This window comes from Gaeumannomyces tritici (assembly GCF_000145635.1).
Source record: "Gaeumannomyces tritici R3-111a-1 unplaced genomic scaffold supercont2.11, whole genome shotgun sequence".
Lineage (NCBI taxonomy): Eukaryota > Fungi > Ascomycota > Sordariomycetes > Magnaporthales > Magnaporthaceae > Gaeumannomyces > Gaeumannomyces tritici.
The window spans coordinates 154,333-181,226 of NW_008804555.1; the positions used below are offsets into that span (position 1 = coordinate 154,333).

Below are 26,894 nucleotides of genomic sequence, written 5' to 3' on the forward strand. Positions count from 1 at the left end.
AATACTTGCGACAACCTTCCCTCTTTAGTGGTGTCGCCGCAAAGAAAGGAGGTGCCTGAGGAGCCCGCTGCTGGGGATACGAGCTCGGGGCGGATAAGCGGCTCCTTTGGCGGTCATCTCAGCCAGCCGGGGATGTCCTAGACGTGTCTCTAAACATCGTGATATTCGCTACCTCCCCTACGGCATCCATACGTCATTCCTCCTTTCTCGAACGATCTCCTACCACGTAAGCGGAGCGTAATGCGGTCCGCCAAATTCGGAGTTGAGCAGAACTGGGATCCATATCTTTTTTTGAGCTGCCTGCCCAGCAAGCTCCGTCGGCACCTACCCCACAAACAAAAGGCAGACAAAAGAGATTACAACCTGAGAAAAGGCCGACGAATGGCAGCATACCTAGTTTTGTCGCCGAGGGGTTTTTCCAGAATTTTTTGTAACATGGTCACCAATCGTCCCACTCCCACGGCAGCTCGACGCCGGCGGCTCGTTCCGCTCCAAGCGCGTATATACCTGCCAGGGTACCCCGTGCGGCGACATTTCCCAGCTGTCCATCTTTGCCGTATCAATGTGGATCTTCGCATACAGCCGGTTATTCCTTTTCAGCCACACCAGCGCCGCCTCGAAAACACGGCGCCGTACCGACAGGAGTGCCGAGAGATCACGCGGTGCCGGCCTCTCCGGTCCCTGCCAGAACACGTGGATTTCCTCCATTACCTTCTACAGCGGATGGGAGAGGACGTTAAACACCAGTTCCTGCACATTATTGGGGAAGACCGTAATATGCCCCTTAACGTGCTTCGGGTAACTCGCGCTCCGCTTCCTCCCCTCCGGGGTACTGTACGTCGTAATAAGGCATAACAGGAATTTAGCGCGATCAGCTTCCCCTCCACGACCGTGAGGCCCTTTAATTCGTTAGGGAACATGTGCTCGCAACCCAGCTGCGTGTGTAGCTGGGCGCCGGCCGACACACCGCCTTTCCTTAGATGCCTTACACAGTCAGCGCAACCGGGAATCTTCTCTCCCGGCGGGAAACACCGACGACACGCGAAAGGTGAACCATCCCGCTTCCCGACGCGACTCCTTGCCCTCCAATCCTACTCGATCGTTTCCAGCTCCACCTTAGCGCATTTCCGGTAGCAGACCATACAGGTTTGAATCAGCAGGGTGCTCATGTCGTGAAACGCTTTGTAGAATTCCTGAACCGTGGTCACCTTCCTGTCGTGAGGGATGGGCGTGCTCCACGTTTGCCCCCGAGACAGCCGCTCCTTCTTGGCGAACTTTTCGTTTAAGCTGCGCAGAGAACCAGCAAGCTCTTCCCTTCGGTCTCCGTCGCTCCTCTCCCGATGGGTTGCCGCCTTGGCGTGTTTGGGCTGCGGCTAACTGTTATTTAAGGGGCTCTGTCTCTTTCTCGGCCGCGGCCTCGATCCCCCGTGTTCCTGGCCCGGTTTGGTCGCGTCGCCCTCCACCTCTTCGTCGCCTCCTGGTACGCTTCCTGGTTGTTGATACTCATTCCGTACCATGAGTCCGAATTTGTCGAAGCCGAAACCGGCTGGTATATCGGTAACGGCTAGCTTCCGGAAAGGTAAGGCGATTCCTTTCTTGTCGTCTTTCGCTACGTATCGACCTTTATGAGTCCAGGCCTTCAGGTGTATCAAGTCTCCGCAGTCGATAGGGTTAACCGACTCCCTAACCCTGAGTCGTCCAATTTGCCCCGCTCGTCTGTGGATTATCCTATTTAAATTCAGTACAGCTTCATCCCAGTCCCTCACCTTACGAGCCGCTGCGCGGACTTTGTTGCAGTAATGCCCTCCTCTGTCCGCCCACTGGTAGTGTTCGACATTGTCTCCGCCCCAGATGCCGCCTACCGTCTTCAGGGCCCGCGCAGTATCGTTTTGGGCCAAGACGGCCCCAGAGTCGTACTCGCGAACCTTGGCGGCCTCAGTATACATGATCTCATTCATACTCTCTTCGATAGCACCCAAGTCCGTCCAAGGAGCAGGCCTTAACGGTTCTGCGGCGTCGACGTTGGCATTAATACGATGGCCCGGATACGCCTTATCAAGAATGGCGTCCACTGCCACGTAACTGGCACCGTTGACGACCTTCGGCCTTGATGTATATTCTCGTTCACCACGACGGGCATCCCCGGGACGAACATGCATCAGCAGCTGCTCGTCGGCGTCGCTGGCCAGCTCCTGGGTCGGGTCCAGGTGCGCAGCCCAGTCCTTGCGCGCGACCGCGGCGCTGGACCCGTGCTCAACGTCGTTAAGCGTCATGACGCGGTCGAAGAAGTTTTGTAGCGCGGGCGTAACGTCATCCGAGTGGTCGTACCCAGCCCCATCGCCGTTGTGGTGGTTGTGGCCGCCGTGCTCGTCATGCTAGTGATGTGGCATTTTATACTATCTTAAACCAGGAGATTCCTGCCCGTAGCACGTAGAGGTTGCTGCTGGTTTTGAGGGGTCTTCCTGGGCCAGCGCCGGCGAGCTTAACACCAATGGCCTAGCTGCCGCGCTTCGGGCTCGTTTAGCTTCCCCGCGCCCCACTTTAATTCCACAAACCTCCGCCACCTTGTGGTCTAAACCGGCACACCCAGGGGCCTAACAAATTAAACCCGGGGGCACACGGGGGTCGGGCCGTATTCCAGCGCTCCTTGTTGGTGAGCGGGCGATCGGCAGTAGGGTACGTAAAAGCGCCAGGGCGCTGTAAGCGCAGCGGGTGGTAGAAAAAGCGTTCGGCCGGTAGTTGTACCGGGAAAAGCAAGGCCGGGTTTGAGCGAGAGGGACCATCAGTCCACCCCTGGGCCCGGCCAAAGAGAGATTCGGGGGCTGGAGGGCCTAGTTCCAACCTGGTGTTCCTTGTGCGTTTAGTCGCGTGTTCGAACGATAGGCTGCGCGTGTTTGCAAGCGTAGTGCAAAGCGGATCAACACAGGTGCTGGCAAACAGAGCCGCGCGGAGATCTTGCGCGTGCGACGCAAATGCAGAGCAAATTGATGCAAATACGGCAAACAGGCGCGTGCGGTCAGGCAGATCTTGCGCGTGCGTGCTTATGCAGGCCAATCTTGCGCTGTGCGTGTCGTTGGGGAGCGGTCGACCGAGGAGTCGCGAGGTGGCAGGGGACGGCGGCGGCCGGTACCGGCTTGTTCGTCCAAGTATCTAACTGCATACCGGCCAGCAGGTTAATTGCAGGACACTGCTGGGGTCGGGCAACAATCCCAGGCGTGGTGTCTAACTTGCCTGCGATCGGGAGCCGCAACCCCGCTTTTAGTGTCTTGCAGGGCTCGCTGCCGCTCAATGCCAACTGCTGGGTGGATTTTTCGTGCGGGGCTGGATCCACATGCAAAACCGACGCGAAATAGCATAACCCAACCACAGCCACGCTTTCACAAGGCGCACAGACTGACAATACCAGCCTGGTCGCGTTGGCGAACACGGGCCATCCAGCAGGCTACAGCCTCAGACCGCGTCGAAGCACGAAAACACGCGTCTGCGAAATGCTTTCAACCGTGTCATAAAGACAGAAAAACGGAGGCAAAACGGTTTGGCAAAAAAAATCCCACTTCCCTTTCAGAGTAATCAATTGAGTCCGCTAACAAATTACGCGCAGGCGCCTCCATGTTTTAACCCCCTTTAAAAACCGAGGCTGCGAAGCTGATGCGGACATTAATCCGACCTCGAACGCTCTGTCCGTCATGCTCACTGCCGATGGTTTGCAAAACCTACTGGGTTTGTCGGGATGCTTGCAGCTGCAACCTTCGACGCGTATCCCCCCAATCACGGTACTCAGGAATGGTAAAACCACCGCAGACGCCGGCTTCCTACAGCAACTATTAGGCGCTTGGAGACACATCACTTCATTTGCAATCCGGTGCTCTTATGTGCTTAAAGCCGCAGTTCACGGAATCTGTACACACTTGCTTCTTCAACTCCCAAAAAAGCGAGTCTGCAAAAGTTTGCAGACTGGGTGGGTCTGGACACTAAATTGAAGGTAGTGGTCTTTTCATTGGGGACAAGGTGGAGCGGCTGGCGCTATAACGTAGTGCGCATATACCGTGCGCATATACTTTGAGCTTGCTATCAAAGGTACCTAGGTAGGTCGAATTGCAGGTGTAGACGTGAGCAACATAACGTCAAACTGCATATCGAACATGATAGTGGAAGGAGGACGTCGTCGGTCTGGCTGGCGAGAATGCGGTGTGTTTTGCAGAGTTCTGACATGCGCGCGGTGCGGCCGCTGTGTTCCTGCTTTCCGGTGGGGATGTATCCATGTGCCCCGTTCAAGATGTCGCAGCGCTGATGGATCCCGATGCTGCGGCGCGCCCTGCTCCGCTTCATAGCCGCAAGTGGAAAGTGGCCGGAGAGAGTGTGCCAGCAAGGGAGGCAGCAGCAACATCAGCTCCGGTGCCACCGTCGGTCAACAGCCGTCCACCCTGTCGTCCGGAACACAGTCAACCGGCGATCAGGATCCCACAGACGACTTTTGAGGGCCTCCTCGCGTCCGCCCTCCTGAGCCGGCGGTGGAAGCGACAGCAACAACAGGCACGTGCTGCTCTGCTTGGACACAGCAGCGTGGCGTACATGCGGGGCTAGACGGTGCGGCGGCTCCAGTGCGGCTGCCAGGTCGAAGCCACCCACGTCCGCCAGCGACGCCGAGCTGAACCCAGCAGTACCGCGGCACGCAGACCCCGTGTGGAACTGCTTCATGGCTGGCTGTTCGACCGCGTGGGGACGCTGTAGAACATAACGGACAGGGACATCGACGGCCTCGCGGCGATGGCGATGGAGGAGTGGCGGATCGTCGCAGCGGGGACATTTGTCAAGGATGGCCGCCCGCCGCGGGCAGGTAGGGCGGTGGTGTGGAGTCAGCCTCGGGCTGGAAGGTGTGCTGGGGCGTGACTGTACCGGCAATGTCGGTCGTTATTGGATCGCAGTGAAAAACACGGCCTCTTCTGGACCGCACCGAACACCAGCTCCCCGCTCGTCTCCACTTGGTTGATAGGTTGCGAGGGAGAGCGTCCACAGCCTGCCGATCATGATCCCATGCGATCCAAACTTCAGTGTCCGGGAACTCGGCTAGCCGTTCCGACGTAGTGGGTGGATTTGTTGCTGCACTTACCAAGGATGTCTGTGGAATCCTTTTGCGAAGCCGCGGTCGGCTAGACAAGTTGTCGAGGACGTTTAGGTCGACCTCGTCCATTCTGTCCACTCTCGCTATGGCGCCATGCCTGCCCGACATGCAACACTCGACTGACCCGAGCGGTTTCCCATCACCAAGCGCTGTGGAAAGCGGACAAGACAATAGCTGAGCCCTCACCGACGTGTCCTCGGTTGCTTGCTTGTGTCCCTCCAGTGTCTGGCGTTCGAGACGAGTTGATTGGGGAGCCTATCGGCTCCGCTCTAAAATAGTGCCCTGATGTTTAGCCAGCACGATTTTGGTAGCAGCCACACCAAAAATCGGCTGGAGAGTTACGTGACTGCTGAAACAACTGCGGCAGCGGTTCTAAAGGCCCCGACAGCTGCCGACTTGCGCCCTCTTAAACTCCTTGTCCGCGACCTGCATCTGGCCCAGCTCGAGCGCTGGACGCGAAGGGGCGTCTGCGGCGAGACACGGCGGCGTGCCGAGGCGTTGTACCGTGAGATAAGAGAGACGGAGACGAGGCCGGGGACCATGCGGGTGGTCGTCGTCCGTTTTCCGAGCTTCCCCTCCACGAACTCCAAGAACTACCACCAACAATACAACTTTTCGGGGGCCTTTAATATGGCACATGTTGTACGCGCAGCGCTGAGACGACCCTTGGTTGCGTACCTTAAAGCCTCCTCTGTACCTCGGTCGTCCTCGTCTTGATAGACCCAGCGGAGGCCGCATCCCTACGTAGTCAACAATCCCGATCGTGGAGCTAGCCGCCCCGACGTTTCTTCGCTCATTGCGGAGCGGGTAAGACACTTGCTCTATTATGTAGTCGACCCTGGAGGCTTGTTTCTAGTCACCCGGAAACGCCCGGACTGTCCAGCACCCCGCAACGCTATCTACCAGCTACTGCTTTACTGGCCTCTCCAAGGATTTCCTTCATTCGCGTATACAATCTGCTGTCCTCGTTCTCCCACCTTCTCCCGTTTGGAAACACAACTTTGCGCAACCTGTTGACCCAGGGTACCATCGGTTTGTAATACGGCGTAAAGTACTCCTCCGCTGCTTTAATAAAGTCCCCCTCATCAGAAATCTCCCCTTTCTTTAGCCGTGTCAGCTCCTCCGTGTTAGCGTAGTTCCACTTGTCAAACTGGGCAACAACTGTGCCCTTGCCAGGGCCATCGCAGTGGATGCATATCCAGAACAGCACCCAGAAGAATGACTCGAGGTCGTGCATAAACGAGTGCTGCTCGCCTAAAAGGGCCCCAATGGCCATAAAGGCCCTTGTCCCGGTCTTCCCCTTGGCCCCCGAGGCGCTGATACGTTGCTCCTTAACGGCGAGATCCAAGTCGATCAAAAACCCGCCGTTGTCCTTGCTTACCATGAGATTACCGATGGAGATGTCTCGGTGAAGGAGGCCGGCCTCCTGCCGCAACGACTCGTGCCCTTCAATGCAATCGGCCAACGCAGCGAGTAGCGCCTCTCGAGAGCCCGCTTCGTAAACGGGGATCCCCCAGTCGGAAAGGATGACGCGCCGGTGGATTCGATTTGGTAGCGCATCGCTGCCAGCCTTGGTCGGAGATGTAGAACAGGGTCGCTTGCTTGGCGGCAAGAAAGCACCAGTTTCGTAAGACGACCGCTTCGCGCCGGCGATGCTGCTGCTTCGGCCGACACGCGACGGACCTGCCGTGCTTGTGCTTGGTGAACGTCGCGATGTATTCTGCCGGTAGTTCGCGGCCTTCGTGACATCCAATGCCTTCCGGACATTGTTTCGGACATCGTCATCTATATTCCATACCCGAACAGTTTCGTGGTGATAATACCGGGCCACATGAACCGCACCCTTGCTAGTTGCTTCACGGAGCAACCCGCCCTCCTCATCGCGCTCCACGTATTGCCATGAATCTTTGACAACAAACAGGGCATCCGGGTCTTCTTCGCGGTACGCTTTCCAGCAGGTTGTTGCTCGGCCAGCGATGCAGCGTGCACGATTCATTAACCCATCGAGGATGAGCCGCTCGGTCGTACCCTCTCGTTCAATCTCAATGAATCGTTGGCCCTTTGCCGTCATGATCGTCGGGTCGAACCCAAGCTCTTCCTCGCTCATCCAAAGGAAACCGAGGATCGTAGACACGAACCGCAGCCCATCCTTGTTAATGTCGAATTGTTCCGAGGCAATGCCCCCAAGCCGATCAAACACCCATATCCTCATGAGAGATCCGCAGAGGGTGAAGCCCAAGACGAAGCGACGGGTGTCCTGAGTGGCAAGCACTTCCCTAGCGTACCTGCCGAGATCGAGCCGCGCTTCTGAAGGTCTATCGGCGGATGGGTTGCTCTTCAGCTCGCCGGGCACGAGGATCCGGCTCCAGTGGCACCTCGAGTCTTTCCCAGCGCTCGGGTCGTCCACAAAGCCGATATCCATCTTCCGTTTCCCAACAGAGCCGGCAATTGGCTCGTTAGGCTTCGCTAGCGGTCTTCGTTTGTGTGCCGGAGCGGAGTTATAGCTCTTCGCAAACGCCGCTAGCTTCTCGGCGAAGTCCGCAAACCAGCTTAGCACATCATCCTGCTTCGCTTCTTCGGGCCAACCCCTCCAGCCGTTTTTGAAGAGCGGGTTGCTGCCTCCCAAACAGTCCTCGAAGAACGTCTCGGATGCGGTCTCCAGGTTTGGCACATCGCCAAAGTACGTCTTGTAAAGGTCCCGGAGCCCGACATACATGGGGCCAAGCTCCTCCTTGAGTACATTGTCGATATATTCGTGGTGTTCGGAGGAATTGGCGAAGCTGCTGGTGTTGCGCAGCCATGGGGTCTGCTGAAGGGAGGAGGCTATCGGTCGGGGAGGCGGGGTGGATTCGGTGACGGCGTCATAGACTCGGTCCCAGATGAGGGCATCGCGTAGATGGTCGGCGAGGACTGCGTTTAGGAGAGGCTTGATGCGGTCGAGGTCGAAGTCGTCGGAGTTAACGGCGGAATTGAGTCTTGACAAATCGCTGAAGAGGTTCTTGCTACTGCCGCTAGAATGGAGTAGACGGGAGGCCCGGAGGCCTTGCAATGCTGAAAGAAGGTCAAGGGCGATATTCCGGACATCTGTATGCTGGTCAGAAAAGCATGCGTTATTGAAGTTGTGCTGACCCTACCTTCGAGGTCGAGTTGGCCAAGCGCGTCGAGTGTGCACGGAATTCCCCTGTCTGCGCAGACCGTATCGAAAGAAGCGCAGAAGGAATCAAGGCCGTTCCCGATGGGATTATCTTCGATGATTTTCGACCGCGGTTGGTCTGCCATTGCGGACGGCGTGCTCTCGATGTGAAGTGGAAATCCGGCTCGACCCGCCCGTCAAATTTACATGACCGCCGGAGCGCGCATCAAGTCGAACTGATTGCCCCTTGCCGCGCTCAATCAGTTCGACTGCTGTTTCGTCCGTGCGCCCGTCCCCACCGGCCGCTCCTGATTGGCCGCCTCAATCAGTTCGACTCGAACTGCGAGGGGCATAACAGTAAGGGGCATAACAGCAAGGCTTAATTTAGCGGAGCAAAAGATAACATATTTCCGTTACAAATAATTTTCCAACTTAAGTTTCCATGTTTATTCCCCTCCTCCGTTTGCCTGCATGCAATCTACTTCCTCCAACCTAAAACCTTTTCTATTCCGTAAACTCGACAATTTGCGCCTCGATCCTGGCCAGCGCATCCAGGTCCTCGTTCTCCTTCTTCATGGCAAGCACGCGCTGGCGGTAGGCCGGGTTGGTTAGCACCTCGTCGACGCCGTCGCGCACCTGCTCGGGCGTAGGCGTCGATGTGGCCAGGTTATAGCCGACGCCGGCGCATTGGATCCGCATCGACATTTCCGCCTTGTCCTCGTTCTGGCCGGCGGCGACGAGCGGAACGCCAGCCATAATGCTTTGCTGCACGCCGCCGTAACCCGCATTGTGCACGAAAACGTCGGCCCGCGCCAGCAGCGCCTGGTACGGGAAGTAGTCCAGCACGCGCGCGTTGGCCGGGACCTTAATGTCGGCCGGCAGCGACGCACCCTTGATCCCCAGCAGCGCCACCACAAACAGGTCCTCGCGCCCCGCCAGTCCCCGCAGCGTCGGCGCAAGCAGCTCGTGTGGGGACGTCGACACCGTGCCCTGCGCCACCGCCACCACCTTTTTACCGTTCAGTTCCGGCCACCACGCTGGGTACTCCAAATCCGCCGGCACGGGCCGCGCCGGCAGCGCCCCGATAAAGCGGATCGACGGCGCCAGGTCCGACCGCTCGTACTCAATAGAGGGCGAGCACGTCTGCAGCGTCACGTCGGCCGCCGTCATCCAATCGTTAAGGATCCAGCCCTTAGGGTCGCGCGTCGCGCCCAAACCCCGCAGCAACTGCGCGCGCTCCTCCATTAGGTCGGCGAACTTTTCCTCGTACATTTTGTTAAGCAGCGCGTTGCGGAGCCGGCCCGAAGGCGTCGAGTCGGGCGGCAGGCCCGGCCCGATGGGCGCCGTGTCAATCGAGTGGATGAGCATCGGCGCGATGCTGAACCCGACGCTGCGCGGCATGCGGTCGTACCCGCGCGGCAGCGGCGCGCCGTGCCTGAACGCCTCGGCGCCCAGGAAAAACACCTCGAGCAGCAGTATAACCTGCCGCCCCGGCTGCGTCGCTGCCAGGTGCTCCAGGTGCCGTTTCAGCGCCTCGTGGCACGCCGGTATGGTATTCAGGAAGATGTTGCGCACGATGTACTTCATGATCGCCGTGTAGGTCGGCGCGGCGCCTTCGCGCTCGACAGCGGAGTTGGCCGCCGCCGAGGCCCCTTCGCTAACGATTTCGGGGGTCGGAACCAGCTCGGCGCCAGCGCGTTCGACCTGAGAGGCAAACTCTTTGCTAGTGAGGAAGCTGACCGTATACCCGCGCTTGACCAGGGCGGCCACTATCTGGGCCATGGGCAGCGTGTGTCCCGAGGCCGCGGCGGCGCAAACGACGAGGTGGGGCTTCTGCTTAGGCCCGGCGGCCACCTCGCTCCTGGCGCTAACTTGGAGATCGCTGTGGATAGTCATGGTTATGTCGCTGTTGTGTCGCAAGAAACCGGAAGTGAATATAGAATGGAATGGCTGGTGTGCTGGCTTGAGATGATGGCCGGTAATTCATGTTGCAAGCCGATGTCTGCTCTATTTATCATCCAAAGTTGAGATCTCTTGGTCCAAAAGACCCGCCGGCTATCATGTTTTTCCGGCATCCCGGCATCCCGGCATCCCGTCATTCAAACCTTCCGCCGCGTACACCCATGTTTTCTTCTGTACTACTCGCCAACCCCCAAGTTTGATTTGTTGGCGTTGCGTGAACATGAAGCTACCTTCGCTACCTTGAGTTCAGGGCAACACTAACGGTGAATCTCAAGGAATATCGCTGTCCTTCTCGCGTGGAGCTGCCTTTCCCGTGGGTACGGGCGGTCGATCCACCCCTTTCGAGGGCGTGGATATCGGTGACAGGCTACCGGGCTCAACGCTTTACCCGAACCGTTACCCGCGCGGGATTCCTAGTGCTACGTGCGTGGAGCCGTGACTAGGTCTCGCCTTCGAGACTGGGCATTGAGGCTGGCCGAAATCGCCCGCCGAGCTAGGGTGCATCATGGAGCATGAATAATGGCTTGTGGGTCGACACCACAACTGCCGTTTTAGCACTGCTGCTGCTCCTGCTATTCCCGTGGCTTTCTCGCCAGCACGGCTCGGCGCGAGCCAAGGCTACCGAGCATGCACGGTAATTGACACGCTTACTTCTTATCTTTAGGTGGCGACAAGTGCAACTGCGTGCGGCGCACCGTGAGGAACCCCTTTAACCTTTGGCTTGTAGTAGCTGTCGTGCTCGCCTAAAATACTCACGCTGCCGCCTTAACAAGGATTTCGGGGAGCCGGCATCTTATCTTCCCGAGAACCCCGCGAGTTTGGTAGCACGTTCGATAACGCAACCTCTCATACCTGGTTTCGAACCCGCTTTGTAATGTGGTCCTGCTTAGCAATTACCGCCGGTTTTTATCGAAGGGTGTGGTGGGACCCGAGTAGAAACATGGTTGTTGGCGGAAGCGGAAGTTGTTTATTGTCCGTTTTGTTCCGGGCCCGAGTAGGTCTTGCACCAGTGCCGGACTCTGCTTTCGTGCTAGGCTTTACCCGCGCGGGACGAAGCGGAGTTAACGTTACACCGGGTCCTGCGGGAAGGCCCTTGTCACACCGCCACTTCGCGTCGCGAAGCGGCGGGAATAGTAACAGGAAAATAAACCGTGATTTATAATATTTGCAGGTCGAGTCGTTATGTTTTTAATATTAAAAATAATTTCCATTAGTATTTACCGGCTTCGAATATGATTTCAAAAGCCTGGTGTTACGACCGAACTTGTTAGCGGGTCGGGCCCGCGCGGTCAGCCACGGCCTCCGGCCGTGGCGGTGCGCCCTAAGCGGGGTGCGCCACCGCGCCTGCAGAAACGGGCGCCGCGCCCGGAGTTGCTCCGCAACTCTCTCCCTCTTGCAACACCCCGTAGTAAAGTAATATAGTCAAGTCCCTACAAGCGTGCGTTACGTTGCAGGACTCTTACAACACTTTACTACCAAAGAGGTATACGTCGTGAGGTTTGCGCATGTCGCAACCGCCGACCGAAGAGCAGCGAGCCGTCACGTTCTCCGTCCCAGACGAGAGTTCGTCAGGCACGGACGAAGAAGGGACCCCAGCAGCCCAGAGCGCGGGTCCCGCGACCCCTCCGGAGGGCGCGCAATTAGAAGAATTTAGCACGCCCCAGGTAGGACGATTCCCCTCAGAACAGCGATGCTGACCTTGGCGTCGGGCGAGAGCCCCCCGACCCTAACCTCAAACACATCCAACGGCCTGGCCGGGAAGATCAGCACCGTGGCCGCGTGGATGCCGCCGTCGACAAAGACCTCGAAGACGCTGCGGTCCACCACCGCCTGCATCCGCCACGCCGTGCCGTCGTCCCACGCGTCGACGACGGAGAACCTGTTGGCGAAGGAGGCGTCGCCGTCGAACAGCGCGCGCGCGCCCGAGCGGTCGACCCAGAAGGTCGCGTCGCCGCTGAAGCCCATGCCCCAGCGCAGCGCCTCGCCCGTCGACGGCGATGACAGCGAGAAGTTGAGGCGCGCGTCGGGCCCCAGCCTGGCCGCGTTCATCCCCGTCACGTTGGCGTCGATGTAGTACGACCCGGACGATAACTCCTCCCGCCCGAGCTGCGCCATCCGCCTGTCGCCTGGCCCGCCCGCCCCTGCGGCCCCGCCGCCGTCGAAGCTGCAGTTGTCAAGCGGGGGCTGCTGCTGGCCGCCGCCGGCCAGGACCGGCGCCAGCCCGCCGTGCACCTCGTTGACCACGACCAGCCAACGCGCGGCGTCTTGGTCAGGGCGTGGACGTGTGGCAGCGTGAAGCCGCCGCGCCAGCCCTCGAGCTGGCCCGTCGGAACGCACTCGGCGTACCGCCAGTTGGGCGCCCAGCCCACGCCGACGGCGTCAGAGCCCTCGGGCAGGCCGGAGAAGTGCTGCGCGCCGTAGTTGTCCTGCGCAAAGTCGACCACGCGCGCCGCGCCGTCCCACGGCGCAAAATGCGTCCCGTTGAAGTCGCCCGGGAAGTACTCCGTCGACGCTCCGCCGCCCGGCTGCTGCTGCTGCTGCCGCACCGACACCGTCAGCACCCAGGCTTGCTGCTGTCCCCGCCGTCGCCGTCGCGCACCGCCATCCGCACCAGGTCCGGGCTCTCCCACTGTGCGCCCGCCGCCGCGCCGGACCGCGAGAAGTCGGACTCGTGTGTCCAGCGGCGCAGGTCCCGGCTCGTCGCGTGGCCCCAGTGCTGCTGGCCGCCGCCGCCGCCCCTCGGGCTGTGCTGGTAGTAGGCATGCCAGAGCCCCGGGCCGTCGAGGAACAGGCCGCCGGGCCCGCCCATGAAGTCCTGCGGCGCCGAGAGGTGCACCTGCGGCCGCAGCGCGCCCGTGTAGTTGTCCGCCGCGGGGACACCGACCGACCGCGCGGCCGCCGGGGCGTTGCTGGCGTGTTGCTGCTGCTGGTGAGCCCACGCTACCGTGGACGATGGTGACGATGACGCCACCACCGCGATGATGATGATTGCCCGAGTGGCCGAGGCTCAGAGAGATAGCGGCAGCATGCTAGTCGTTAATGGCGAGGTCGTCGACTTCCGCCCCACGCGCGATCGTCGGAGTGGATATGGTGGTGGTGGCAGCCCGAGCAGCTGGTTCCGAGCTGGCTGGGTTGGAAGGGCGCGGTGGGCAGAATGGAGCGAGCAATAGCAGGGCTTCGAGACTGGCACGAGGACACATGGTTAGCAGGCAAGCAAATGGAAAACCTTGCTTGCTCGTAATCCCCCTCTCGCTGCCTCTTCCTTTTCTTTTGGCCGTCCACCACTTGGGACGAACGGTGTCAGTCACCCGTCGGCCGCGGGCCTGGGGGTGCGAGCGTCAAAGCACTGCGGCGGGAAAGATGGGAGGAGCAGCCGCAGTGGACGCAGGCGGCAATGACAAGCTGTGGACTGTTGCGTGGAGGTCTCGGGGCTAGATCGGGGAGGTCCAGGCTGGGCAATCTATCCCGTAAGCTTCATCTAAACTCGAGCCAACTCGTCCTTGGTCCGATGGTGCTAATTCGACTCGGTGCAGAATGCATGTCACGACGTTGGGAGCCAGCGGCCATCCCATCAAAGCGTCCAGCTTTCCACAGTAAGAATCGCGCTTAAGCGCATTTTTATCGGCTACATTATTAAAGGATGTTGGGTTTAACCCTACGAAAATTGGTGGTCGATGGGTAAATGCCCGAGACCGATAAGCTGGTTGTATTTTGTTAAAACCCTATCCATGCCTGGCTGCTTACCGAAAAGCACAAGCAATGCTTGCGGAAGCGGGGAAGCTTTAAAAGGCCGGTTCGGTTCGTTCCACGTTAGTTCCCAGCATATTTCCATAGCAAGCCTATCCGTTAACAAAAAAAAATTACAATTTGGCGGTTATTGCTATATTTAACGAGCGCCATTTTTATCGAAAACGCTACTTAAAATACGGCGTTCCAAAGTACGCTAATTTTTGCGGGCGCAATATACCCGCAACAATTTACGAACCCGAAAGATATACGCTACGGGCTCGCCGGCATTATAAAGGTCCTAAAACGGCACATCCCGCACCGCGTATTTTGCTGGGCCCTGCCATGCCACGTTTTTGACCGAGCTATATTATAGCACCCCAGCCAAGGTTACAAGCTCGATAAGCGCCCCCGAAATAACGGGCTACGCGAAAAAAAGACCTGCGCTAACGGCATACCGATAAGGCCATCCTTAAGCATGACGGCAAGCGCGAGGCCGGGGCTTTAATCTCGCGCTCGTACAAATACGGGAAAGTTTAAGCAAAAAAACGTTTGGGAATATGAAAAAGGGGCATTTAAAACTATCGCTTAGGTTTTTTTAATAAAAACAAAGCGGGCAGGTTAAATATAAATGGAAGGATTTGGAAAGCAGCGCTAAACGAGTAAATAAGTTGTTGCATAAATAGCAAGCCCTTACGTTTCGAATGTTTTTAAAAACGGGGGGCGTAATTGCAACCAACAAAAGTTTTTTTTAATATTCCCTTTAGGTTTTTTTTCGTTTTTCCTAACGTTACGCCTATTTTACTCCTCGCCCAAGCTATAATAGCGGGCCACGATTTTAGCCGTCTTTTCGTCGAGCTTTGGAACGCTACGCGGGCGGCAACGGGCGCCGCCTTCGTTATCCAAAGTGATAAGGCGAGGAGGCGGCGACGCCGGTCTCGGCCTGGGCTTCGGAGCAGGTCGCGGGCCTGGGTCGCGGCGGGCTTCGAGGACGTGCGAAACGGCGAAATCCCCAGGAGCGTTTGGCGCCGGGCTAGGTATAGCCAGGGCGCCAGCCAAGGGGATAGGGAGAAGAAATTTGGCGTGCATTTTGGGCAGGCTTTTAAAAACGAGCAAAGTAATGACAAGAACGAGTTTGATGCAAGCAAAAAGGGGAGGTCGAAAAAAGATATAAAGGGAAAAATAGCAAAAATAAAATAAAAAACAATAGGAAATGATAAGCTAGGTAAAAATAAAAAACAATTAATAAGGTATAAGGAAAAAAAGGAAAACGAAAACCAATTGCTAAAAGGAATCGGGCAATTATATATTCGCCTGTCCAAACCGGCGCTGGCAACGATTGTTTTTTTTGGACTTTATCGATAATACCGGCCTTTGCTAGGCGGCGACGGCGATGGCCGAACATTACGAATCGCAACAATAGCAATAGCATGGATTATACCGCCAGGCTTTTTTTGCACGGGTGGCAGCGGCAGTGCAACGCCGTGCTTAATCGATAAATGGCGCACTAAAAGCCGCGTAATCGGCGTGCATGCCCGTCCTTTTTTTGGGTTAGGGCGGCACGCATTAAAAACTTTAAGGATTTTATTGCGTAATAAGGGTTGCCTTATGTAGCAGCAGCCCAGCTAACCCTTTTTTTCCTTCCATAACCACCCATGGGGGTGGTTAGGCTGGCAAAAATACACGTCCACAGGTTGGGTGGGAGGAGGCCGGCGAGCCTTGCAAGCGGATAGGTAGGTAGGTACCTGGGGGCAGCTCTTCGGCGCTGGTAGGGGGAAAACAAAAAGAAGGCCATCCTCGACGTACTGGGCTGGATCGTGGCGAATTCCATTCTCGGCAACAAAGGCGGGCAAAAAGGGACCCTGGGTAGATATTTGCTGGCCAGTCTGGGGATCGCGGTATTTTCTCGGAGGCTTTCTGCAGATTCGAGGGGCCTCGGACACTTGGGTCGTCGTATCGTCGGAGATTTTCCCTGCCATGATTGCCGTGGCTGCGTCGGGCAGTTTCTCTCTTTGGCAAATTTGCATAAGTGGATGGACGGGTGCAAAGCCGCCCATGCCCAAGTGGGCTGTTCCGCCCCCGGACACGTTAAGCGCTCGTTCGATTTTATTTAGGTAATCGCCCTGTCGACCCGAGTCATTCTGCGCCTCTGGTCGCAATGGAGCGGGCATCAAGGGGTGTTCTAGGCCACGGACCGGCTGGTCGAAAGGGAGAGAAACAGTGGCGGGCGACCTTTGGTTGGTCTCTATTCTCCCAAAGGGGACCCGCTTTCTTGTAGGGACCATTCACTTCATCAAGGGGCTGAGCGAGACATGGACCCCGTCTGTCCGCTAGGGCAGTGGCTATGTATTACTACAGGGAACTACGAGGGTGGTCAAACAAGAGAGGGGTCTGGATTGCCTGGATTCCGGGCAGTGAAAATCAAGCAAGCAAGCCAGCTAAATCGCCTGCCGGTACTGTGCCAGCAAGTCCTTGTCGTCTTTAAACGGCTTGGCCCCCATGTGCTCCCAGGCACCGTCCGCCATGAGGGCGACATCTTTCTCCTTGGTGTGCCAGAGGAACTCCGTCTCCTCGTCCCCGAAGTGCATTATTGATTTGTCCTGAGAAAGGTACCATTGTTTGTTAGCTTCCTGTTTTCCCCCATCCCGGCTTCTTAGGGCTGGCGGAAGTGGAACGCCTGACGAAAGACGCTTACCAGCCCAAGGGTCAACTTGATCATGGCGTCCGCCCAATGCGCATCATACATCACGCTTGGCTCCTCGCCGCTGATAGCCAGGCCGATGTTGTACCCGACGACCATACCCTGCATCATGGCCGCCCGGCCATTAGGATTTTTCATGCCCGTGTCGGCCACGTCGCCACAGGCATAGATGTTAGGCAGGGACTCGTCCCCGATTTGCAGGGTTGGCTTGACGCGGATGTGGCCAGACTCCAAGATGGCGGCGGGTGAAAGTTCGGCGATGATATGTGACGAAGGCCGCTGGCCTACACAACTAACCTTGATATTGGGAAGCATTTGATGTCAGTTATTCTTTTGGGGGCAAACTCCCGACTGTTGGATTCCCCGGCGAGGCGGGCGGGCGGGCGTGGAAATGCTCTTACATAAAGGTCGCACTCGATCTTCGTTCCCGACCGCAGCGTCACCAAACGGCCTTGGGCGTCGACGGCGGCGCGCTCGTTCAGGAGGACCTCGACCCCGAGGTCCTCGAGCCCCTTGAGCGCGGCGGCCTGCAGCTCCGGGCCGAACCTGTGCATGACGGCGGGCCTCGAGTGGACGAGCATGACGTGCTTGTCCGGGTACTTGTGCTTGGCGTCGGTCGCGAGCTCCACGCCGGCGGCGCCACCCCCGACGACCACAATCCGCTTGGCGCCCGCGATCCGCCGCTGCATAGACCGGATGCGTTCCAGACCCTCCTCCTTGCGCGGGGACGGGACCCGCGACGGCAGCCCGTCGCCGGCGCTGGCGCCAGTGGCGACGACCAGGTAGGCGTAAGGGATGACCTCGCCGTCGTCCCCCTCGAGGCGGACGGCGTCGCGGGAGACGGAGGTGACCCCGCCCGTGACCCACCTCAGGCGGCCCCGGACCGCGCCCTTGAGGTGAGAGCCGTATGGGATCAGCGCCTTGTGCTCGTGGCCCTCGACAACGCACACGCGCGGGAGGATCCAGGTGAAGTGGAAGTGGCTGCTCGGCTCGATCACCACGACCCTGTAGGGGCTGTCCTCTGGCAGCGACGTGGCTATCACCCGTGCGGCCTCGTAGCCCGCGAACGAGGCGCCGACGATGACGATGTTCCTGGGCGACTCCTTGTCCGGACGCTTGCTGAGCTGCTGCTGATGCTTGAGCACTCGCTTTACGGCGACCGCTTGCTTGAGCATGCTGATTCTCGAGCCGAGCATGTAGATGAAGAACCTCAGCATCAAGCCGGCCTTGGCCAGCGCCGTGGGAGCCATTTTTTCTTCTGCGCGTGCGAGGCGGGACTTCGCGATTTAACCTTTTCGTCTATGTCGTTACTGCTGGAGAGGGTCGTGTTGAGATGGACAAGCGCTTGTCCCTTATTTCTTTTTTTCCTTCCTTATCCGGAAATTCCAGTACGAGCCGGTCGAGTAGGCTGCGTGACCGAGATGACCCTGCAGATGAGAGGAGCTAGAGGCCCTTGGGAAAAGGACCACGTTGGGTTTGGAGGCTGGGAGAGGTGTGCCAGTGAAATATTTATCTGATGATCAGATTAGATCGGTGATAAGGTGGTCCGCGCCACAAAAATGATTGCGCGCAAAAGATTTTTTCTATATTCACCGCCGGCTCGTGGATAACGAATCATGTTCTTGCTTTCTTCGGACGCCGGGTTTGTCGGAGTCCGACAAGGACGCCGAAATCGCCGAGCGGCAGAGGGTTGCTCCGCTCTATTGCCCGAGCGCAGGGTATTGCGCTAATCGTCCCAACCGTCATGCCTTCGACTTAGCGCTGGTGGCGCTTGTGGGCGGAGATCGCACATGTCTCTTGTCCGAGGCCGGGCAGGGGTGGGGTACCTGGTGTCAATCGCGTCATTAACCATCAGCACCGCCGACATTTCCTGGTGAGAAGGTAAGGGGCATTCTGCTAGGGCGGTCCCCTCCGGTTTTCGGTCTTCTCACAGACATGAGCCGAGCAGGAACCAGTGCCCCCATTTGAGCGTCGACCAAGGTGATGCTCCAATCGCTCGGCGTCGCAAATCGAAATCGCCGAGTAGAACTTCCCGGTGCCAATCATGTAACGAACACCGTCTGGATTCCATTTTCGAAAGCGGGGGTGATCCTTTGCCTCAATTATTACAGAAAGAACGTTGACGGTTACAGAATGGTTGTCAACTATGTAACATATGTACGTCCTGCCGCGGGTCGCAGTCCGCTCTAGACCACGCTTGGTCCAGTGCCCTGTCCTCTGCTGGCACCTTCCTTCTATGGGTAAAGTAAGAAGATGTCACTTTCCGGTAAGGTCCTTCTCCAGGCTATAAACTTTCTGTGCCTCATCTATTTCCAGGGGCGGTCGACCTCTGCGTCTGACGATGGCACACCAGGTCTGCCTCTGGCCGCGTAGGCGGCGGGGACCTGATTACCTGTTGGGAGTCACGTGTGATCCACACGTGCCCCGCAGTCGTAGGCCTAGGCAACGCCCCTAGTTTTCTCGCCCTAGAGGGCTCAGGTGGCAGACACCACCTTGATCAATACACACAACCTTTTCCCGGTGCATTTTGTCTGCACCGACCACATTACCTCTCCCTAACCGAGCATGAGCAAGGATCAACGAGGACGAGTGCATATTCATGGCAAGGGATATGCGCGTGTGCGCACATGCCTGGGTGCGTACAAGCAGTACGAATGTGCGGAAATACGGCTTGCATGGCAAGTATTTACGTCGTTGCAATGAAAGAGAGAGAGAGAGTATATTTAACGTCAGTAAGTCGGGATCTACCAGTCCCTGCTTCCCAGGGGGCATATAACGTGCTAGCGCTACTTAAGCTTAACACTAGGCTACATGTTGCTATCGAAGCGGCTAACAAATTAAGCCCGAAGGCACGGAAATCGGGCCGCATTCCGGCGCTCCTCAATAGTAAGCGGGCAATTGGCAGTAAGGCGAATATCGCCGGGGCGCTATGGGCGCAACTGTTGGTGGTAAAGAAAGCAATCGGCCGGCAAAGTGCCGGGAAAAAGTAATAAGGCCGGGTAAAGGCGGGGGGGTCTTCGGGACCCCCCCTGGGCCCGGCCAAAAAAAGATAATTCGGGGGCTGGAAGGCCAAATTCCAGCCTGGTGTGCTCCTTGTGCGTTTTGTCGCGTGGATAATAGGTTGCGCGGTTTGCTAACGTGGTGCAGGTCGGGCTTTTACGGTTACGCTAGCAAATAAAGCCGCAACAAAACCTTGCGCGTACGATGCCACTTATATTTTAATATAGCCCGGCGTAGCAATAAATAAAAGCGCGTGCAGTTAAGCAAATTTTGCGCGTACGTGCTTAGCAAGCAATGCGTGCTGGGCAAGCCAATTTTGCGCCGTACGTATCGTTGGGTGCGGTTAACCGAAAAGGAATTGCGTAAGGCTGCAACCGATAAAAAATCGCGAAAATAACGGGAAACGGCGGCGGCCGGGCCAATTATTCGTTTAATGTATTTTAATTGCTTGCCGGTTTGCAGTTTTTTTGTGCGTTTATCGTTTTGTTGCGTATTGTATACCCGCAAAGCGAAAGCGAAAAGAAATTAAAAAGCGGTTTAATAATGCGCGGATATTGAAGCATTTAATTGTTAAAATTTTGGCGCGCGCGAAGCGCGCGCTTTGGGCAATAAGGTATAGGCTTTCCTTTTAACTAGCAATAAGTACCGCCATATTTTTGCCAGCCATTTTTTGCTTTTTTGGCCTACCTCGGCGGCCTGCTCGTTGGTAACGTCGCGCTTGTGCCCGTAGTTTTTACCAGCCCCCTCAGCCGGGAACCGCCAAGGGGACAAGCTTGGGGGCAGGGGCAGTTTAGAGACGGGCTGTATCCCTGCGCGCCCGCGCTTGCCAAGGGCGGCGTCGTCGCTGCCCTCGGCACCCGTGGCGGACGGGTGGTTCGGCAGAAGGATGGGCTCGCGCGTCTCGAGGGTGCCCGCGCCGTTGGGCTGGACGGGGGCGGCCATGGCCAGGCCGGCGAGGAAGATGGCGGACCACAGCTGCATGGTGACCGGGGAGAAAAAGAAGAAAAAAAGACAAAAGGAAAAGATAAAAAGAAAAGACAAAAAGAAAAGACAAAAGGAAAAGACAAAAGGAAAAGACCAAAAAAAAGGAAGACTGGGTAGAGATCGCTGGTGGGCTGATGAAGCAGGAACAATTAGACCATCGAAGCAAGCGGGAGACTGTGCTTATATACATCTTTTTCTTTTTTTTCACATCTCTCTTCTCTTGAACAAGCACCGGGAGGTTTGGCGCTTCTGTCAGCGGCATCGTGGGTTCCGCAGGGGTTGTTGCAGATTGCCTCTTTTGGCATTGCTATTTCCGGTGAACGGTAACCCTTGCTCCAGCAAACGCTTTTGGAAAAAGTAGGGCGATTGACGTCGGGGGCGTTTATGCGTCTGCTGCAACGGCTGGGGTCTGGGGGACAGGGCGGGCCCGCGCCCCAGGTGCGAAAAATAGCAGGCCCCGGAAAGCGGTGCAATCAAACAGCCATGCCACGCTTCGGAAGGGGTATGTAATGTGATGGGCAGAACCCTAAATGGGCTGGGACGAGTCATTCTGGCTCCATCGCGGGTTGGCCCTGGCATCCGGCCAACCGTTGAATGTCGCCCTCCAAAACGTTGCGAGCCCCGTTGCGCGATGGGCAGACTGAGAAGGGCAAGTCGAGACCAGCCAATACCACCCACGCCGACAGTGTTTGAGACGAATGACTCGGACGAACTGATGCCTGCCAAGAACGGGCGTCCGAGCACTGAGGTCTGGAGGTCTCGCTCGGACATTCCACCAGGCACATCAGGGCTGTCGAAATCGCTGTCGTCCAGGTTGCGCGTTGGGAGGCAGGCTGCAGCGACGGAATTTGACGCCACCACTCCTCAGCAACCGTCTACCTCAGCTCGAAGATGGTGTCGCACAGCATCTTGTCCCTGAAAAAGTCCCACCCGTCCGCCTCGGCCTGCTCCTCCGGCCTCGCCTCGGCTCGCTTCCGCAGCCGCTCGGGCGCCTTTTTCACCTCCGCCCACTCCATCAGCTCTTCCCGCACCTGGTCTATGCCGCCAAAGTGCTTCGGGTGGAGCGGCTCGGGGCTCTTCATGCCGGTCTTGGCCGTGCGGTAGCTCGAGCGGCTGGTGCCGTTGCTGCTGCTGCTGCCGCCGCCGATGAGGGTGCCCCCGCCGCCCGTGTCCCCGTCGTCATCCCCGTCGTTCTCGTCACGCGCTGGCTGGGCCCCCAGGCCGTCGTCGCTGGCCATCAGAGTGGGCTGCCGTAAAACCCCCCTGCTTGACAGGCCCGAGGTCGAGGCTACTGTGGTCCGGCGGGTGGCTATCGGGCACGAGTTCGCAGGCTTGGCGTGATATACCCTAGGATCCATGCGCTTGTCGTGCTCTTCCCACTCCTGCAGCTTCCCCTCGTACGTCGCCTTGCGTTTTTGGTGATACTCTGTGCGCTTGGCGATCTCGTCCTGCACCTCCTTCGCCTTCTTCCTGAGCTCCTCTGGTATCTTGCTCGCCCTCTTCTTCGCGTCTTCAGGCTCGCCCGTTGATGCCTGTTCCTTTTGCTCCTTGCGAAAAAGGGTGAACTGGTCCCATTTTTCGAGTTCCGCCTCTTCAGAGTTCGCCTTGCGAGCCATGGCTTCGCCGTCCATCATGCCATGGATATAGCACTCGCCCAAGAATTCGTAGTAGACGTTGCGTGACACCCTCGGTGATTTTGGAAGGTCGTCAGTCTTGTCCTTCCTTCTGGCGTCCCTCTGTCTACTTGCGTTTCTTTGTGCATTGGTGTGTCCATGATTAATCCCCTTGGATTTCTGGCGGCTCTGGTTATGGGTTCCTGGCTCGTTCGTATTCGCTTTCCTGTCGTAATCCTCCAGCCATTGTCTTACCTGCTGCTTCGTCCATCTTGGCCTCCCGTCGGCTCCTACCCAATTTCCTTTGGGTCTTTCCTTCCAATCCGACTGGCGAAGCTCGGGGATGCCCTTGTATGCGGTTTTGCGCCTCCTGTTGCTCTTCATTGTCGCCATGCCGCGCCTCATTATCTTCTTGACGTCTTGCATCATCTCTTCCTCCCCGCTATTCTCGTCCTGTTCCTCTTGCGATTTTTGCCTCTCGCGAAGTATAACGGGGACGCTGCAGCCGTATAGGATGCACACAAGGTCGCCCTGCCTGACCCCCTTGGCCGCGATGCCGAGGTTCCCTTGGTCCGTCTTCACCATTGATCGGTTCCAGATGACGGCTTGGACGCGCCGGCAGAACTGGGCGACGATGGAGTTGCGCCCGTTGTTGATCAGGTCCGATGTGTTCACGGACCCGCCCCGCAGGCCGCCCTTGTATATGGACTCCTTGCACGCCTGCTTGTAGTAATATGGCGGGTTCCGGCTGTCCCGCCCTCTGTCGGCCACGAGCGTACGCCAAAAGTCGTCTGGAGGTCCCTGTCTTTGGCGGGGTCGCTAAAGTTCAGGACTGTCGAAGCCGTTTTCGTCGAAAATGTTAATATCCGCGTGGATCTCGACGTGGTTCGGAGCGTCCCGAGTCGAATCGTTCGTAATGGCGTCGACGAAATCCCGCAAATGGATAATGCTCGAGAATGTTGGTTGTTTAAACATGTCGAAGGCGCTGATCGTAGGCGTTTCGTGTGTAACGCTCGTGGGAAGCACACCGTGTGGGTGAGGTGCCTGGTAGGTTAAATTTATCCCCTCCCCGAATCTGGCGAGTGGGTGCTCCGGTAAATGAACGAAGACCTAGGCATAGCTATATAAATCAGGTAGGGTGCACGGACGACTAAACTAACTACCGCCCGGGTGACCCGATCACACGAACAGGGGGGAAAATAAACTAACGAGTGCTAAGACGAAGTGATGGATGGACGGACAAACGAACGTGGTCACGTTCAAAATTCGAAGCTGGAGCGATTGGCTTGCGAGGTGATGTGGCTGTTAGCAGGGGAGCGACCGGCGTCCCGGGACAGGGGCTGGCTGCCGGCCGGCGGACAGGGACGGGTCTTGTCTGTGATGCTCCGTGATGCGAATGGAGAAGCGAAGGAGTGGACGAGGGGTTAAAGTACGGGGGAAAGGACAGGGTGCAATGGTGCAGTCGATGCGTTTCGGAGGGAGTATGAGCAAGCTAGGCTGGAAGGCCCTTCTCGACGGCCGCAGGTTGGTGTCCTGGTGCGGACAGCATACGCCGTTAACTTGGCCGAATCCGATGTCGACGCTGCAAATCCGCGCAGAGCCGTTGCCTTGGACGAAGTCGGCCAGACGGATCCAGCTATGGATGCCACCAACGACGCTGTGGACGGGATCCCGGCTGCCGGGTCTGGCGAGGCCGGCGGGGATAATGCTGAGACCGCTCTGGCTCAAGAGGCCGCCGGACGGCATCTGCTGGAAGGATAGAAAAGTCTCGAAGGCCTGAAGTCGGTGAGGCGTATCTGGGGCGAAGACAAGGTTCAATATTACCAGTGGGCGAATCGAGGAGTAGGGTTCTGTAACAAACTGGTAACGGCGGTTCGTGAGGTGAGGGACTGGGACGAAGCTGTAGTAAAGTTGAACAGGTTGATTCACAAACGAGCCCAGCAACTCCGACGACGCAACGTTAACGAATCGGTCAACCCTATCGAGCCGGACGATCTGGTAAATTTGAAAGCCTGGTCTCACAAAGGTCCTTATGTTAAGAAAAACGACCGCGAAGGCATCGCTATGCGTTTCGGGAAGCTAGCCGGTAGGAATTGCTGGCCGGGTTCGGTTTCGACAAATTCGGGCTTCTGGTACGGAAGGAACGGCAACAAGCAGCAAGCGCTCCAAAGGGTTGCGTAAACGTGGAGGTCCGCAACCGGCAGAACACGACACGCACAATACGGAGAATATAGCGCGTGCGGAACTCGGTATTCGAACCTCAGCAGATCTATCTCAGGGCGCACAAATCGGGTTCGAATCGGCGGGGGCGAGCAGTCGGCGAAGGCAAAGGAAAAGGCCAGGTCCTAGCAGCGACGGACCGCGATCGAAACGCGCCAAAATCATCGACTGCAGGGAGAGAGGTAAGAACGATCAGTTGCGAGACCTTGCCAGCGTTTTGTCCTTCTTGGACGAGGAGTTTGCCGAAAAGAGCGACTGTCTCACTCCCGGGCATGGTGCACTCCTATTTCCCATGAGAGAAAGGTGTCGACCGTCCAGGACTTCTACAAGGCGTTCCACGACAAGCGCACGCTTCCGATATACAAATGCATGATCTGCTATCGCAAGTGTGCCAGGGCCGAGCTGGAAGACATTGATTGGGATCAGTGGACGGCCAGTCCTATCGCGAAGTCAGACCGCTCGCCCTTCCAATGTCGCGCATGCTTCCCCGCGGGCGAGAAGATTTCGGGGTGTACAAATTGCCTGAGGCAGATGGGAAGTGGTGTGTTGTCTTTTGCAGGCCAGCTCCACAGCCGCCTGGGTTGCGAGCACATGTTCCCGGACGAGTTAAAGGGCCTTACGCCAGTTGAGGAGAAGCTCATTGCGCTAAACTTGTGTTATGGGTTCATTACCAAGTACAGCCTGCCAGAGGGGCGTAGACAGAGCGCGAGATATCCGAAGCACGTTAAGGGGCACATCACAGTATTCCCCAACAACATACAGGACCTCGTCAGCAATGTTCTCCCCCACCCGCTGGTAAAGGTGATGGGTGAGATCCACGTCTTTTGGCAGGGGCCCGAGAAACCGGCACCGGGTGACCTATCGGCAATCCTGTCGGTGAGGCGCCGTGTCGTTGAAAGAGCGCTGGTGTGGCTGAAAAGGAATAACCCGCTGTACGCGAAGATCCACATCGACACGGCCGAGATGGACACCTGGGAAGCGCCGCCGCACGGTGTGCCCTTTCAAATCTACGCGCGTCTGGAGCGGAACAAGCCGTCGGCGTGGGAAAAGGCACGAACGGGACAGGTCGTGCCACCTACGGAGCGCGGCCTAGAAGCAGGGGAACCGAGGGATGTCCGAGAGGTTCTTGCAGCGCTAAAGCTGGGAATCGATATCGGAGGCGGCGGCGAGGCGTGTGTTGGCGGGGGAGCAAACTCGAAGGGCGAAAACGGGGGCGAGGAGGCGGTGGTAAAGCCGGAACGTGCAGTGGCTGCGATCCACGAAATCAGTTCGTCTGGGATGTTCGCTCTCGATGTGGGACCGGATGTTGCCGACGCTGAGAAGCTGCGGTACGTTTGCGATGCGCTGGGTCGCCGGGCCGCTGGCGGGAACAAGTCGATCGGGGCAACCTGGGTGGGATCGAGCGAGGGGCGGCGGGCTGGAAAAGCGTCCGAACCGTATATCGGAGTATCCCGCGGGGAAGACTTTGCCGACTCGCTGGACGCGCGGTTCTTCGCTAAAACCTTCCCGACATTGTTTCCGACGGGACGCGGAGGCCCGCGACAGGTGGAAGAGCGTGTCGAGGAAAAAGGGACAGGAGGAAGCGCGCACGCGGCCACGGCACGGGGTCTTATAGCGTCGCGGAACATAAGCTTAAAAAAGTGGGCCAGGATGGTGCTATAACGACACGGCGGTCGCTTCGCGACGCATCACGTTTTCGCATTTCTCGTTTTCAACATAGGGGTCAAATCGAAAAATCGTCGGGTAAGCATGCTCAGCGTAACGCGGCGAAATTTCGCCGACGTGGAGCGGCTCGTGTGGTCACTAAGCCCAAAGGGACTGGAAAAGGCCAAGGCTAAGCTGGAGGCATCGGGAAAGACGGTTGACGAGGGGGTGAAGCAGCTGCTAAGGTGTCTGTCGCTCTACGGGTTCCGCCAGCTGATGTCCAGGGAGAGCCGGCTCAGCATGCGGCGGAAGATTCTGTCCCTCATCATCCGTTACGGCATCCCGGCGATCTGGTTCACACTCAGCCCGAACGACCTGACAAATCCGGTAAGATAGGTCACCCCCTGTCGGCCACCACCTCCCCTGTCGGCCACCCCGCTCCCATATTAAATTTACAAAATGCTACTGTTTTGCAACGCAATTATAAATCGGATAAAAATGGTAAAAGTAATAAGGATAACGTGGTTCACCACCGAGTGGATCACCCTCACCGAGTGGATCACTCCAAATCCCATACTAAACGCGGTTTTTTTTAATTAAATAACTCGCCCAATTTATAATTAAACCTTACCAAATTTTAATACATTATATTTAAGTATGTAGTCGATTTTATAATGAATTAGTGATATTTTTATTATTACTCTTTTAGGGTTAGTTTATAACACTGTGCACCACACTGTGTAATTTTTGCAAACTAACCCTAAAAGAGTAATAATAAAAATATCACTA

The 26,894-nt window shown here is 57.3% G+C and overlaps 15 protein-coding genes across 15 annotated transcripts; 3 read left to right on the forward strand and 12 right to left on the reverse strand.

Annotated features, from left to right (window-relative positions):
- Positions 1 to 393: 393 nt before the first annotated feature.
- GGTG_13277 (hypothetical protein) lies at positions 394 to 708 on the reverse strand (the record flags this gene model as incomplete). The annotated part of the gene is made up of 1 exon (XM_009231183.1): positions 394 to 708. The coding sequence occupies one exon, from the start codon at positions 706 to 708 to the stop codon at positions 394 to 396; it is 315 nt and encodes a 104-aa protein (XP_009229447.1).
- A 246-nt stretch (positions 709 to 954) lies between these two features.
- On the reverse strand, positions 955 to 2,862 carry GGTG_13278 (hypothetical protein). Its single transcript, XM_009231184.1, has 2 exons — positions 1,515 to 2,862; positions 955 to 1,367 (listed from the first exon to the last, which is right to left on the reverse strand). The coding sequence occupies exons 1-2, from the start codon at positions 2,271 to 2,273 to the stop codon at positions 1,092 to 1,094; spliced, it is 1,035 nt and encodes a 344-aa protein (XP_009229448.1). The 5' UTR covers positions 2,274 to 2,862; the 3' UTR covers positions 955 to 1,091.
- A 1,524-nt stretch (positions 2,863 to 4,386) lies between these two features.
- GGTG_13279 (hypothetical protein) lies at positions 4,387 to 5,191 on the reverse strand (the record flags this gene model as incomplete). The annotated part of the gene is made up of 2 exons (XM_009231185.1): positions 4,387 to 4,890; positions 5,111 to 5,191. The coding sequence occupies 2 exons, from the start codon at positions 5,189 to 5,191 to the stop codon at positions 4,387 to 4,389; spliced, it is 585 nt and encodes a 194-aa protein (XP_009229449.1).
- Positions 5,192 to 5,407: 216 nt separating this feature from the next.
- On the forward strand, positions 5,408 to 5,839 carry GGTG_13280 (hypothetical protein; the record flags this gene model as incomplete). The annotated part of the gene is made up of 1 exon (XM_009231186.1): positions 5,408 to 5,839. One exon carries the CDS (start codon positions 5,408 to 5,410, stop codon positions 5,837 to 5,839), a length of 432 nt encoding a protein of 143 aa, XP_009229450.1.
- An 87-nt stretch (positions 5,840 to 5,926) lies between these two features.
- Positions 5,927 to 8,515, reverse strand: GGTG_13281 (hypothetical protein). The gene is made up of 2 exons (XM_009231187.1): positions 8,257 to 8,515; positions 5,927 to 8,206 (listed from the first exon to the last, which is right to left on the reverse strand). The coding sequence occupies exons 1-2, from the start codon at positions 8,399 to 8,401 to the stop codon at positions 6,018 to 6,020; spliced, it is 2,334 nt and encodes a 777-aa protein (XP_009229451.1). The 5' UTR covers positions 8,402 to 8,515; the 3' UTR covers positions 5,927 to 6,017.
- Positions 8,516 to 8,534: 19 nt separating this feature from the next.
- GGTG_13282 (hypothetical protein) lies at positions 8,535 to 10,268 on the reverse strand. Its single transcript, XM_009231188.1, has one exon. The coding sequence runs from the start codon at positions 10,149 to 10,151 to the stop codon at positions 8,760 to 8,762; it is 1,392 nt and encodes a 463-aa protein (XP_009229452.1). The 5' UTR covers positions 10,152 to 10,268; the 3' UTR covers positions 8,535 to 8,759.
- A 1,599-nt stretch (positions 10,269 to 11,867) lies between these two features.
- On the reverse strand, positions 11,868 to 13,498 carry GGTG_13283 (hypothetical protein; the record flags this gene model as incomplete). Its single annotated transcript, XM_009231189.1, has 4 exons — positions 13,285 to 13,498; positions 12,817 to 13,223; positions 12,459 to 12,754; positions 11,868 to 12,381 (listed from the first exon to the last, which is right to left on the reverse strand). Exons 1-4 carry the CDS (start codon positions 13,415 to 13,417, stop codon positions 11,868 to 11,870), a joined length of 1,350 nt encoding a protein of 449 aa, XP_009229453.1. The 5' UTR covers positions 13,418 to 13,498.
- A 1,015-nt stretch (positions 13,499 to 14,513) lies between these two features.
- GGTG_13284 (hypothetical protein) lies at positions 14,514 to 15,168 on the reverse strand. Its single transcript, XM_009231190.1, has one exon. It carries the CDS (start codon positions 15,030 to 15,032, stop codon positions 14,745 to 14,747), a length of 288 nt encoding a protein of 95 aa, XP_009229454.1. The 5' UTR covers positions 15,033 to 15,168; the 3' UTR covers positions 14,514 to 14,744.
- Positions 15,169 to 15,431: 263 nt separating this feature from the next.
- GGTG_13285 (hypothetical protein) lies at positions 15,432 to 15,922 on the reverse strand (the record flags this gene model as incomplete). Its single annotated transcript, XM_009231191.1, has 2 exons — positions 15,432 to 15,483; positions 15,750 to 15,922. 2 exons carry the CDS (start codon positions 15,920 to 15,922, stop codon positions 15,432 to 15,434), a joined length of 225 nt encoding a protein of 74 aa, XP_009229455.1.
- Positions 15,923 to 16,221: 299 nt separating this feature from the next.
- Positions 16,222 to 18,260, reverse strand: GGTG_13286 (hypothetical protein). The gene is made up of 3 exons (XM_009231192.1): positions 17,046 to 18,260; positions 16,639 to 16,941; positions 16,222 to 16,543 (listed from the first exon to the last, which is right to left on the reverse strand). The coding sequence occupies exons 1-3, from the start codon at positions 17,892 to 17,894 to the stop codon at positions 16,382 to 16,384; spliced, it is 1,314 nt and encodes a 437-aa protein (XP_009229456.1). The 5' UTR covers positions 17,895 to 18,260; the 3' UTR covers positions 16,222 to 16,381.
- An 811-nt stretch (positions 18,261 to 19,071) lies between these two features.
- On the forward strand, positions 19,072 to 19,871 carry GGTG_13287 (hypothetical protein; the record flags this gene model as incomplete). Its single annotated transcript, XM_009231193.1, has 3 exons — positions 19,072 to 19,376; positions 19,471 to 19,530; positions 19,792 to 19,871. The coding sequence occupies exons 1-3, from the start codon at positions 19,244 to 19,246 to the stop codon at positions 19,869 to 19,871; spliced, it is 273 nt and encodes a 90-aa protein (XP_009229457.1). The 5' UTR covers positions 19,072 to 19,243.
- A 336-nt stretch (positions 19,872 to 20,207) lies between these two features.
- On the reverse strand, positions 20,208 to 20,625 carry GGTG_13288 (hypothetical protein; the record flags this gene model as incomplete). Its single annotated transcript, XM_009231194.1, has 2 exons — positions 20,208 to 20,243; positions 20,332 to 20,625. 2 exons carry the CDS (start codon positions 20,623 to 20,625, stop codon positions 20,208 to 20,210), a joined length of 330 nt encoding a protein of 109 aa, XP_009229458.1.
- An 878-nt stretch (positions 20,626 to 21,503) lies between these two features.
- GGTG_13289 (hypothetical protein) lies at positions 21,504 to 23,987 on the reverse strand (the record flags this gene model as incomplete). Its single annotated transcript, XM_009231195.1, has 3 exons — positions 21,504 to 22,314; positions 22,570 to 23,042; positions 23,793 to 23,987. 3 exons carry the CDS (start codon positions 23,985 to 23,987, stop codon positions 21,504 to 21,506), a joined length of 1,479 nt encoding a protein of 492 aa, XP_009229459.1.
- A 523-nt stretch (positions 23,988 to 24,510) lies between these two features.
- GGTG_13290 (hypothetical protein) lies at positions 24,511 to 24,735 on the reverse strand (the record flags this gene model as incomplete). The annotated part of the gene is made up of 1 exon (XM_009231196.1): positions 24,511 to 24,735. One exon carries the CDS (start codon positions 24,733 to 24,735, stop codon positions 24,511 to 24,513), a length of 225 nt encoding a protein of 74 aa, XP_009229460.1.
- A 317-nt stretch (positions 24,736 to 25,052) lies between these two features.
- GGTG_13291 (hypothetical protein) lies at positions 25,053 to 26,501 on the forward strand (the record flags this gene model as incomplete). The annotated part of the gene is made up of 2 exons (XM_009231197.1): positions 25,053 to 25,789; positions 26,210 to 26,501. The coding sequence occupies 2 exons, from the start codon at positions 25,053 to 25,055 to the stop codon at positions 26,499 to 26,501; spliced, it is 1,029 nt and encodes a 342-aa protein (XP_009229461.1).
- Between the last annotated feature and the right edge of the window lie 393 nt (positions 26,502 to 26,894).